At 41.7% G+C, this 12,395-nt stretch overlaps 1 protein-coding gene across 1 annotated transcript in view; it reads left to right on the plus strand.

Annotated features, from left to right (window-relative positions):
• Window positions 1-2,134: 2,134 nt before the first annotated feature.
• Window positions 2,135-12,395, plus strand: part of KIF25 (kinesin family member 25) — a 40,860-nt gene continuing 30,599 nt past the window's right edge. Inside the window, exons 1-4 of the mRNA XM_058802300.1 lie at window positions 2,135-2,243; window positions 2,965-3,030; window positions 6,820-6,936; window positions 8,804-8,942. Of these exons, the coding sequence (XP_058658283.1) occupies window positions 2,166-2,243; window positions 2,965-3,030; window positions 6,820-6,936; window positions 8,804-8,942 (400 nt within the window). The 5' untranslated portion in view covers window positions 2,135-2,165. The remainder of the gene's footprint in view (window positions 2,244-2,964; window positions 3,031-6,819; window positions 6,937-8,803; window positions 8,943-12,395) is intronic.

Raw genomic sequence — 12,395 nt, forward strand, 5'->3', positions numbered from 1 at the left:
CTCATTAATTGTAGGTAAAATCCACAGTGAGGGAGAGATTAACCATTATACTTCAGAGGTGATCCTTCTGGGATGAAGCTGAGTATCGCTGGTAAATAACGTTGTTCTGACTTGATTGCTGCTGCAGGATAAGCATTACATAGAAAATCACAGCTCATTGTCAAGAATTGAGTGAGTCACACCCTGCAAGCAACTAAATCATCCTCCCCAAAATAGCTGATGTTGATTAAAATCCTGTCTGCCTTACTTAGTGCCAACATCTTGTAACATCTACACCATTTCAGCTCTTTTGAACTGTTTTTTAGCCTGTATCCATTTGTCAGTTCTCATTTTTCCATCAGAGCAGAGCTAGTTGCAAGGAGGAACTGCTGAGTTACACTTTTGTGTGCCAAACCTAACTGCAACCAGCCAGATGGGTCTTTGTTTTTTTTTTTTAAACAGAGGCTATAGATTGTAGCAACTTGTTGAAGATGCAGGATCCCAGAAGATGGTGGATAGAGCTGCACAGGGGTGTTTGGTTTGGTCTGTGACAGCTGGGCTGTATCTGGGTTCCTTAGGAAAGGAACACTATCTCTTTTGTGCCAAACATGGAGGAATTCACTGCTCTGTGTCTTTGGATTTTCTACTGTCCACATGAGAGCACATTTACCATGTTCAGTAGAGAGTAACTTGAGACTGCTATTTTGCAGAACTGGATTCCTCTGTAATTATCATGTTGGTTTTGGTTTAAAAAAAAACAAAGAGACCCAAAGAACTATAGTGCAAAAATAGTGCTATTTCCCACTTCCAAGAAGCTGACATGTCTGTATCTGGTATACTTACATATTTTATAGCCAAATAGTATAATGACTGCTTTCAAGACCATGTAAATCTTTCAGTGCAATACAGTAGAGTACCAAGTAATGTTGCTAATGCATGTCACATTTTCACCTTGGAAACCTCAGTGGAAGACCCCCAGCCATAGCCTGGATGAATAGTTCCTGCTCTGGGCAGCTCCTCAGGAGTGCCACACGACCTGAACCCACAGGCTTTGTGCTTGTCCTAAGACCAGCCCTAATGCCGGCCGTGTTTGCAGTTAGTGAACATCCCCTGTGGGGCATCATCCAGCTCCCTGTCAAAGCAAGGTCAGCTACAGCTGCTTGCATGGGGCTGGGTCTTTGAGAAGCTCCAAGGATGGAGACTCCATCATCTCTCTGGGCAGCCTGTACCACTGTTTGACTATCCTCACACTGTCCTTAGACTCCTGCCTGAGCAGTCCATACTCTCCATCAGGTATTTGCACATCCTGTGATCCTGGTCCCCCTCAGCCTTCCCTTCCTCCGGGCTGCACTTCCCCCAGCACACTCCATGTAACAGATGTTCCTATCCCTTAATCTTCTTTGTGGCCTGACAGCCTTAGCCCAAGCACACATCACCGGCTGCTTAGGGGGAAATCGTGTAGCCAATATCAGAGCTCTCAACTCTGTCCTTCTCCTCGCCCTTTGCGCTGATGTGAGGCTTGTGTCCCTGAGCCCAGGAACAGGGTAGCCTTACACCGGCCTTGGGAGCTCCAGGCTTTCCTTCTATTCCTGCACTCCATGCCCTGATCCTTGGCCATGGTCTCTGAGATCGGGACGCTGCAGGCACAGGGATCCCCCACCCTCTGGATAATGGGTACGGACCTCTGAAGTCCTTTGTCCCGCGGGAAGCTGTAGGCAAAGGGACCCCCACTCCCATGGATAATGGGTAGGGATCTCTGAGGTCACTTGTCCCGTGGGACGCTGCAGCGGAGGGACCCCCACTCCCATGGATAATGGGCATGGACCTCTGAGGTCGCTTGTCCCGCGGGACCCCCACTCCCACGGACAGCACGCCCGTTCCGTGCTCAGCCTCCCTGCTGGGGGCGCTCTCCGACACAGGCGACAGCCGTGGCCCCGCCCCGTTCCCGCTTCCTGCTCGCGGATTGGTTGACTGCCCTGCCACTCAGGCATAGGGCGTGGCTGGCAGGCGGTGGCGCTCGCTCAGCCAATCGCAGCGCAGAGCGCCGGGCAGGGAAGGGGCGGGCCCGTCGCCATGGCAGCCGCGCTACCGCCCCAGACGCGTCCCGGGTTAAATCCCCGCCGGAGCCGCGGCCTGAGCCGGAGCCGGAGGAGTTCTCGCTCTGCCTCGGCGCGGGACCGGGCAGGATGATGCGGCCGCGCCGCGGGCTCGACCCGAGCTCCGTGTGGGCGCAGCGCCTGCGGCAGCTGGAGCAGCGGTTGCGCGTGAGGGGGCGAGGGGCGGGGCCGGGGCGGGGCCACGGGCGGGCGCGTGCTGTGGGGCCGCGCCTCAGCTGCCGGGCGGGAGGGAAGGGAAGGCCGAGAGGGCGCTGGCATCCCGGCTCCTCCTGGGTGGGCATCGCCAATCCCGCCGTGCGGGGCCGCTTTTAGGCTCCCTCGTGTCGGAGGAGCTGGGGCTGCGGTAGGAGTGCAGTGTCAGAGCCGTGAGCGGCTCTCCTTCCCCCGGGCCCCACCGCCGGGCAGGGCGGGCGCTCGGCGCTCTCGGGAGGCGCCCCTGGGCTGAGGGAGCGTCTGGGGGCGACGCTGAAGACTTCTGATAGTACTGCCTTGGAAATGGAAACTTACGTGCTTATGCATAAATAAATAAAATAGTGCTTTGGTAAGGACCGCGGGTCTGGAAAATGCCAGGAGGAGGTGGTTTCGAAAAGCAAAAGTGCTTTAAATGGTGTACCTATGCGTTCCCACACAAGCAAGCAACGTAACAGAAAAGATGGAAATAAAGGAATATTGAGAGTTTATCCTAATTTTTGCATGCTCATATACAAATATTGTTGTGATTAAGAAATGGGGGTAGGTAGTCCATTGATCTCAGAAGTTTGAGAAACAGTGGAATATGGTAATGAAGGCTATCATAATGGAATTATATTAATCAGACTCATTTTTTTAATTTTCATTTTTGTGTATTTGGGTGGATTTTCTTCCTTAGGCCAAAGAAGAAAGAATAGTTGTCTTGGAAACTGAAAATGCTGTTCTTCATCTAAAGCTTGCAGAGGTGACTGTTGCTTATATTTTTCAGAAAGAATTAATATGGAAGTAGAAAAAAAGACACTGACATCTGCCTTCCTCTTTTCAGGTTTTGCCCTCTTTACCAGTTGGGAAAATCTATGAAGCGTTAAGGCTCAGCATCTCTTTCTTTTCAAGATCATGAGTGGTAGCAGTAATGATAGGCTGATCAAGTAACTAGAAGTCAGCTTGAATTTAAATATTTGCTATTGTTTTAAATCTAGAAAGCTGAACTGAGGGAATTACTCTGGAAGCGTTAAATATGGAATATCTCTTCTTACAGGGAACATATTTGTCTAAAAGACAATGGCAGATTTTTCAGGAATGCTTTTTAGACACAACTGGGATGATGCTTGGAAAGGAACTGTTCACAAAGTGCAGGAGAGACATTTCATTAGGAGTAGACTTACCAGGGATGCCCTGCTGTGGTTTTAGTGCTGGTATTGTTCCATGTGTGCCTTGTCACACAGCATGCAGCAATAACTTGAAGCCCTCATTGCCTTATATCTTTCTATAGGATAGAAGGATATAAGTATAGGCTTTTCCTAGATCCTCACTAAAATAAGGAGCAGCCTGTGGTAATGTTAGGGGCCTTCAAAGGAGGGGATTTCAGAGATTTAAAGAATTTTGAATGTAGATCTAGGCTGCTAGAGCAGAGCCAGCTGTGAGTATTAGTAGCGATGGAAACTGTTGGCCAAGAGTTTCTAATCTGGGCTGAGACATTAACTGGTTGGGTGACCTCAGGGAAGCCATTTGCCCTCCCTGTGGGTTTGCTAACACCCATGGATAAAAGTGGGTTTAACATTTTTCAAAGTCTAACTGAAAACAGGTGGTAAATGTGAAATGAGTTTTGCTAGGTATACAGAAGAACACTAGTTTATTCTGAGGAAATGTGTTTATTGTCTTTGTTCTTCTTTACAATATTCATGGAAAGCGTTAAGTATTTCAGCAGATTTTTATTATCCTCACAAGGACAATAAATTAATTATTCTAGTCAATAAGGTGTGTCAGATGTAGGAAGGAGTTGTCTGTGTATCAGAGAATGAAGCCTTGTTTTTGAAATAAAGCACTGCTTCATTTTATTGAAAAATGTGCTGGAAGAAATGGGCACCTACAGACACACAAGCAGTGTGTTACCACCACCAGTCAGAAACAATGTCAAATGAAATCCTTTGCAATTAACCTTGCACTAATGGTTCTTGCACTGATTCAGGCAGTTATTTAAGTACACTTTAAAAAATTGCCTCTTCTTGGTTAATGTGCCCCAGCAATCTGAAAATACAGGCTGAACTGACATCTATGAAGTAGTTTTACCTTAATTGAAGACCCTCTATTAAAAACAATACTAATTGAAATGAGTATTATTTAAGGTTGTGCAATATTCCACAGTATGTCCTAATATTCCACCAGCTATGCTGGAGAGAAAAGCTGCTGCCCTTGACTGTATCCCTGATCCTTCAGATCTGTCAGTGGAGCTGCCTGAGTGATTGAGCTGTAACAGGTCCAGTCACAGGGACCAGGGTTAACAGAGGTCTCATCCTTAACTTGTAAAAGCTAATTGGATTCATTTTGTCTGGAGTGACTTGGGAAGCTTTGGAGACAAACTTATGAGGATTGCCATAAATTAGGATTTGCAGTGTAAATGTTTGTCTATAGGTTGCATCAGTCTAACTAAAATGTTATCTCCTGCTACAGACCTTCCCTTACATGCTTGAGACAGTGACGAACTTGAGCACTTCTCCTGTGTGCTGCAGCCTGGTGTGTGGTTATCGCAGCAGCATCCGGGGGGGGCTGTTACTGCACACAGGCAGGCAGATTTCTAGGTAGATCTCCCTTTGCCCTGCTTTTTCCTGTTTGGAAGTATGTTTATCTTTTATTAGCAGTCTTTGAGGGCCTAACCCTGCAGCCTTCTTTATGTAAAGCCAAGTCTGCCAGAATGGATCTGATTGCAAAAGTGAGGTTTCACTTTGGAGAATGCTATTGAATAGTTGTGTTTCGCTTCTGCTTACAATAAAGCTGACTGTAAAAATGTTTTGGTCCATTTTTTGCTTCTATGCTCAAGCACAGGTTTGCAAGTGCTGGCCTATGAACAACTCTGGTGAATGTTAAAACTGTTTTGGTGGAGAAAACCCCAAAACCAAGGCAACGTTTGCAATGAAGATGAATAAACAAAGTGATGCAATAACAGTAGCATCAAACTTTCTGCTTTTGTCTTAGCGTTGAGAAATGTGGAGGGTCAAGGGGAGCCTGTGCAGATGGTGCAGATTAGGTGCTAAAAGGAGGTTTTAGCTACCCTAAGCTTACCTAATAACAAGGCTTGAGTACAGCAGTTGTTTATATACATATGCTTAACTTTTCTAAGCATTGTAGAGAATCAATCTCAATGTCTGGGACCTTAAAGCCTGTAACAATTTAAAAAAAACCAAACCTCTTCCTGCTATTTCTTGTAAGAACTTTTTCTAATAGTGCTAAGGTGGTACATTGTTCTACAGACTTTCCAATTGCATGTGTAAATAGAAGATTCATGGTTTGTGAAGGTGAAAAAGCCACATGAAAACATTGGTTTTGATAAGTGAAGTACTTCTTTTTTTGAAAATACAATCTGTCTTTATCCTAACAGCTCCAGAATGTTGTGCTGTTTTTGTCCATATTGCCTGTAGTTAAACTGCAATTAAATGTTTGCTTTTTATCACCTGATAAATGTTATCAGATGATTGGAATTGAATCAAATCCATTGTGTGAGTAGGTTTAGCTCTTTTATGTCTTCTGTCTCTTCTATGCTTTGCTAATTTAAACAGGGAATTACAGTCACAGAATATATGATGTGAATAAAAAAGGAAATAAGTCTGTGCAACAGGCAAGTGCATTTCAAAAATAAAGAAGTAATTGGTACTGATTAATGTATGATAGATGTGAACAGGTGTCAGGGGAAAATAGCTGAAGTTGCAGCTCATTTTAAGCACCAGGACTGTCAGAAAATTACAAAAATGCATTTTTTTAGTGTTTTAGAGATTCTTCTATACTGCAGAATTTCACGAGAAGTCTCTACCGAAATGACTCTTCTTGCATTCATGCCTGTAAATATTTAAAGTTGCATTATTTCTGTTTTCCTTTTGATTTCAACATCTCAAAAAATTCTCAAGTTGGCCATAAAAATTGCTTTTGCATAATAGGTAATTTTAGACTGTTAGACAGGATTCTTCTCCACAAACTTTAAAAATTGCTTTGGTTGCTGTGATTTCTGAAGACCCAGAGCAGGGCTTTGTTGGCCCAGCTTGGCACCATTGCAACCCTAGTGCTTGCAGTGGAGTTGGTGTTGTCAGGGGGCACAAAGCTGGGGGCTGTGTATTCAGGACTTCAGTGGTTAACACCTGTGTCTTTGTCTTTGTTCTGTTTCATGTCCTTCCATGTGCTTTCTGCATTGAATCTGGTTTCCAGAGACACTTAACCCAGCTGTGTAACCAGCCCTTTTCCCTAAGCGAAGGCACAGTTTTAACCCTTTAGATCCACATCAAGCATAAGTAAGGGGTTTAGGTACTGCAAAAGCATTTTAGTAGTCTGGTGCTCAGGTTTATGACCCAAGAAAGTAGAATTTTGTGATGTTGGCCTCATATTCTTCACATAACTCAGGAAAAGGTAAAAGCAAAGAAATTAAGTATTAGCAAAATCCTATGTTATCATATAGTTGAATTACCAATATTTACAGAGAAAAAGGGGACAGAATGCAACAGGAGACAGGAGTGTTTTAAGTGATTTTTTGTGATTTTTTTTTTAATAGTACCAAGGGTTGGCTGGAAGAAGCACCAATGAAGTATTGCAGCTCTATGCTGCTCATGGCCAGCAGATGAAATTTCACAGGAGTTCTGTTGTAACCCAGCTGCATGGAGCAATAAAGGTAAGGGCATTTAGTGATAGCATAGACATAATCAATACCCCAAACATTTACATGATTATCAAATATAGTAAACCCCAGAAAATGGTGTGCTATGAACCTGATCTGTGGCTTTATTGTGTTCACAACAGAGCTTGCAGAGAGTTGTAACAATGATCTCATAGTGGTTTTGCTGTGATAGGTTGCAAAGTCACCTGCGAGGCTAGTAAAAGTGGATGGTCCTGAGCTCCAGGATCTTACATATAGGGTGCTAATAATACCTGAGACAGATACTTTTGTAGTCAAAACTTTACAATTCTCCATGCAACTGTCATACAGACATCCCTAGAAACTGTAATTGCAATATACCTTACCCAGGTAGGCAATCTTTCAAAAAAGGCATTTTAGAGCTCCACTGATTACTAAGAGTTCTCTGGCAGATCTCACAAGAAGTTGCTGTATGCTCACTCAGGTTTTAATTTTGCATCAGAGAGACTGAAACTGTTCTCCTAGTGCCAGTACCATAATATTTGCCTTTGTCAAAGTACTTCTTTGTGAAGTTACTCCACAGAGTAGTGACTTCCTTTTAGGGATGCTACCAAATATCAGCTTTTCTCAGGGCAGCACCAAATGCCTGCATAAATGACCAAAAAGTATCTCAGGAAAAAATCTGATTCTTAACAGATAGAAGGATGCAACTTAATTGCAGCATTGTTGGACTAGATGATTGTTGTATGTCCCTTACAATAGAATTATACGGTTTTATTCTAGTTATAGCAGTTCTGCTTTGTAAATTTTGTAGTAGTATTTTCCATTTTTCATTAGCTAGAGTGGCATAACTGCTTGTGGTGCAATATCAGTGGATTGAGGTAGTAAACTATCAGATGTCAATGAATAGTAGGAGGAGCAAAGCTCTCTAAATAAAAGTCTAGATGAACAATCATCCTATGCCCATACCAACAAAAAGATACTCCTTCCCATTTACATTGTATGGCCTTTGAAAGTGAGAAATGCAGTGATTTTGTCCCTTTAGTTTAGATTGCCTTTTTATCATTGAAACTATTTAATTAATTCAAGGTCGGTACCACAGTTAGAAAAATAAAATGTCACAGAATAACACTTTGTAACACAGGCTGACAATGAAATACCAGTGTTTCTGTGGCATAAGGTACTGTTAAGTTCACCTTAGAGATGGTTTTGCATGTCCATTTCACGACTTGGATGTCAAGAACTTTACTAATCCTAAAATCAGGTCAATTTGTTTTTATTTAGGTAGACTTGTAAATGAATATATGCCGATCTTACAAATATTTAAAAGCCTCATCAGGTATATTACACTGAATTGCATACATAGTACAAGTACTTTTCTGAACAACATCAGTTTCTGGGTTTTTTCAAAATACATCTGTTCTCATAGTAAGACATAGAACAAGCCTATACAAGAAATGCCTCAAGTGAATCCTAGCAAATACCTTCTGATCAAAGTGTGGAAAATTAAAGTAAGGGATATATAGTTCACAATTTTTCATTGCTAGTTCTGGGTATGACTTAAAAGTGGACAGAGCCCACACATGCTCACACACACTTATTTTTGTCTGGTGAAATAACAGAGACTTGGTTATACCTGAAGCTGTGCTACAGTCAAAATAGGTATGATAAAATAATAAGGATCCATAAAGTCTTGCTGAAACTTTTAGGAAATTACATTGCTGAATATTTTGCAGGATCCTTCTTTAAACATACTGAAAGATATTCTCTTGAAGGCTTCCTTCCATCAAGTAGAGGGTTCTTCCTGTTTGTGGTGTCTCACCATAATAATTTGGGTTGTTATATTGATTCTTCTTAACTGTTGGTTCTGTGTCTATAACATATTTTTCTTCTTGCTAAGAAGAGGCTTAAGCAAGACCTGAAGAGCCTTCATTCATTTGCTCTTGAGCTTTCAAAAGACTTTCAACGTCAAAGCAAGACTTGTCTTTACCAAGTTCTGGCAGCAGTCCAGGGGATACAGCTGCAGAATGAAGCAATGCAAAGTAAGGCTCACTTAGATTGCACTTAGATATCAAACATGAAACATCAACAATGTAATTGTTCGATGTTACTAATGTTAAAAGGTTGAGGTTTATTTTTGAGAAATGTGTCACTGAAATTGTAGCATTTGTTTCTTGTTTGACATTAAATCATCAAGAAGTTCTGAAGCATTAGAAGAAGTACAAATAAGTCTGCAGAGGTTATGACTGATAATTTGAATTTGTCTTTTGTGTGGATTATAGCTGCTATTAGACTGCTGCTGAGTTGGCTCAGCTGTAGCATTTTTAAACTGATGCTCTCAGGCTTGTTATCTTGGTTATTTTAGAAGAGCCAAATAAAGAATGCATTGCTTTTTAAAGCTGAAATTTGTCTGCTTTTGACTGTTCCAGGAAAGGACTTGGCTTATTTCAGAGGTTTCTGAAAATACTGCCTGAAATGAGGATAGACTTGATTTTTAATATTTCTGTGTATTTATCAAAAAAGAAATTACTTCCTATTCAAAAACCAGTTGCATCTTCTGGACTGTAGATACTAACAGTACATGGATTGCTGTTTTGGAATTCAGGCAATTCCTTGTTCGTGTATGCATAGGAAAGAGAGCCAGTGCACAGGTGCACTCTGCCCTCATCCCTGAGGATTAAGTGCATGGGTTCTGCACCTGGATCCCATGATGTGGGATCTCTGCACCTGCTTCCAATCTCCTTGAGTCTGGTGAAGCTCCTACCAGGCCTGAGAATCACATGACACATGCAATACTTAAATTGTTGGATGTGTGGCAGCCTGGTGAGCTACAATAAATACACAAATTTCCAATCAGAGGCTCTGAAAGCCATGTGTCACTATTTACAAGGTATGTTTTCTTACCTTGAATTATTTCGTTTTGGGACTGATTTGGTTCTGATGAGACTCCTGATTTGGTTCTGATGGAATGTTGCTATGTCAATAGCAACAAGCAGCACTCTTGGTGATGGGTGTTTACAGAACTTATTCCTGTATGTTAAGTACTCAGTTATAAATAAAATTTATTTGATTACTGTATTATTCTTGTAGAAAAAATGCTCCTTCAAGGAAAAAATCCCAAAGTTGAAAATAACTTTATCTAAAAAGTGAAATTTTCTCTTATTGAAACAGGGGCTAAATGAGCAGATATGAGAGTTTGGCACTGAGCTATTGTGGTGAAATAAGTGTTCCTTCAGAGACCTGGCAAAATTGTGTTGATTGTTCTCAATTTGCATTTCCTGGTGCATTGCTCTTTGAAATCATAAGCAGGAGAAACTTCCCTAACTATAACAAAATTAGTATCCACTTGGTGGATGACTTTTGTTTTAATTTGTCTGGTTTTCAGTTCTCTGTCAAGTGTTTTAGATGGAGATTCTATTGTTTAGGTTAAATATGACCATTGGAATTGTCATCCTTAAATTACATGTAATCTTTTGTAGACAGAAAGCCCTAAGTATATATTCTGGAGACAGTATATATTACCAGTTTAATCTTAAAATAGAGATTGAACACAAGGGAGAAAATTACAGAAGAAGCATTTGAGTAGGTAAATTTCAAGGTTGTAGTTGACATGCAACAAACTGTAAAACTTTCTTATAGTAACTGAATAGTCCTTTGCTTAGAAATATCTATTCACAATCTGAAAACCAGGCTATGCCACCTTTCCCACTGAATTTAAGCAGTAGCTGTTCAAAAGAGAGAGAGGTGTCCATTATTATGTTGTTATAGGTCTGTTTCCCTCAGGGATAAAGCTGATATCATTTTTGCTAAAAAAATTTGGCCACAGAACTGCAAATGATACTACTGAGACTGATACAGTAATTCAACAGATTTTTGGAAAGGTAGGAATTAATGAAGAATTGAGATTAGGTTTTAGATTGCTTCACCATGCAGATATTATCAGAAAGAGGAAATTGTGGTGACTTATAAGCCTCATGACTTAGATATGCTTTGTAGTTCCAGGACCCTTTCTCTCTGGGATGGAAAAGATTAAAAAAGGAGCTTTCCCATTTTGTCCATGTGCTACCACCTATGTTCTTTGCTTTTCCTGGAGAAAGCTGAGCTCTGCACTGTGCTAATGACTTGTATTGGTGGAACATGGACTACCATTATCTTTTCTCCTCAACTCCACAGGTGATTTTCACCAGCTCAGCTGCCTTTTGAGAGCGTTTCCCTTAGTAGAATAGGGAAGTATGAGCAGGACCTTGGATCCAGTAACAGAAATATTGTAGCAGCCTAAAGAATAATCCATAGAATGGTTTGGAAGGGATCTGGAAAGGTCATCTATTTTCATTCCCCTTGTAGTGAGTAGGGACATCTTCAACTAGATCCCGTTCTCAGAGGCCCATCTGGCCTGATCTTGGATGTTTCCAGGGGTGGGGAATCCAGCATCTCTTTGCACAACCTGTTCAGTGTTTCACCACCCACACTGTAACAACCAACCGCCTTTCTTATAGCTGTTGTGAGTCAACCCTCTTTTAGTTTAAAACCATTGCCTGTTGATCTATTACAAGAGACCATGGGAAAAATAATGTTCCAGGGTGGAATATAAAATGCAGCTGAATTCAAAAGAAGTTTTGGTATTAAGTCTATTGCATCATAGCTGGTTGTCCTAGGAGACATGATTAGATTGATCTTCTTTTTAAAAATGGGCTCTAGACTGGCAAGAAACATTAAAAACCCCAGGGGACTATGGGGACTGCTACACATCCATGTCTCAGATGTGCTGTGGCTGTGCTAGCTTATGCTGCCCCTCTTTTTCATGTCCCTGTTATGTTTGTGTAACTGTTTGTGAACCACACACAGAACAGATCAGGGAGCTGAGCTAGGACAGAATTTGCTCAGAAGGAAGGATTGTTTTTAGACCCTTGTGTGACTGAGGAAGCAGTTGTGTGAGCACAGCAGAATGTCCAGTGCAGCACTGAAGGGGAGGGAATATAAAGCGCTGAGACTCAATTGAAGGAAGAAGACTGTAATGGTTACAGTCCTGAATACACTTGCAAGACATCACAACTGTTAGACTGATGTTACTGTGGTTGGTAACATTTAAACAGAAAAATTGCTGGCATTCCCAGCTCCCAGAAAATTTCCATATCAATCAGTGAAATGGACAAAGGATGGGGAAGAGGGATGTCCGTAATGGCTCCATTCATGTGGTGACTACTTCTCTTGCCTAATCAAGAGTGTGTTATTAAAACAGATGTACCCAATGTCTACCCCTAGGTTAAAGCTGAAGATGTAATGCCTTTATTGCTTGCATCTGATGCCAAGCAGAAAACTAGGAGAATGTTAAATGAATGTTTATATTTGTAACTGCATAACTCTACTTTCAGAAAAAACAGTAGAAGTTCAGAAATAATTTATGCATCAGGAAACTTTTGTTCTTTCAGTCCTGGAATAATGGAAGAGTACCCTCAACATCTATTGCTTTATCTTACTGCTTGTTTCAGAGACTT

Source organism: Ammospiza caudacuta, chromosome 3 (genome assembly GCF_027887145.1).
Source record: "Ammospiza caudacuta isolate bAmmCau1 chromosome 3, bAmmCau1.pri, whole genome shotgun sequence".
Classification (NCBI taxonomy): Eukaryota; Metazoa; Chordata; class Aves; order Passeriformes; family Passerellidae; genus Ammospiza; species Ammospiza caudacuta.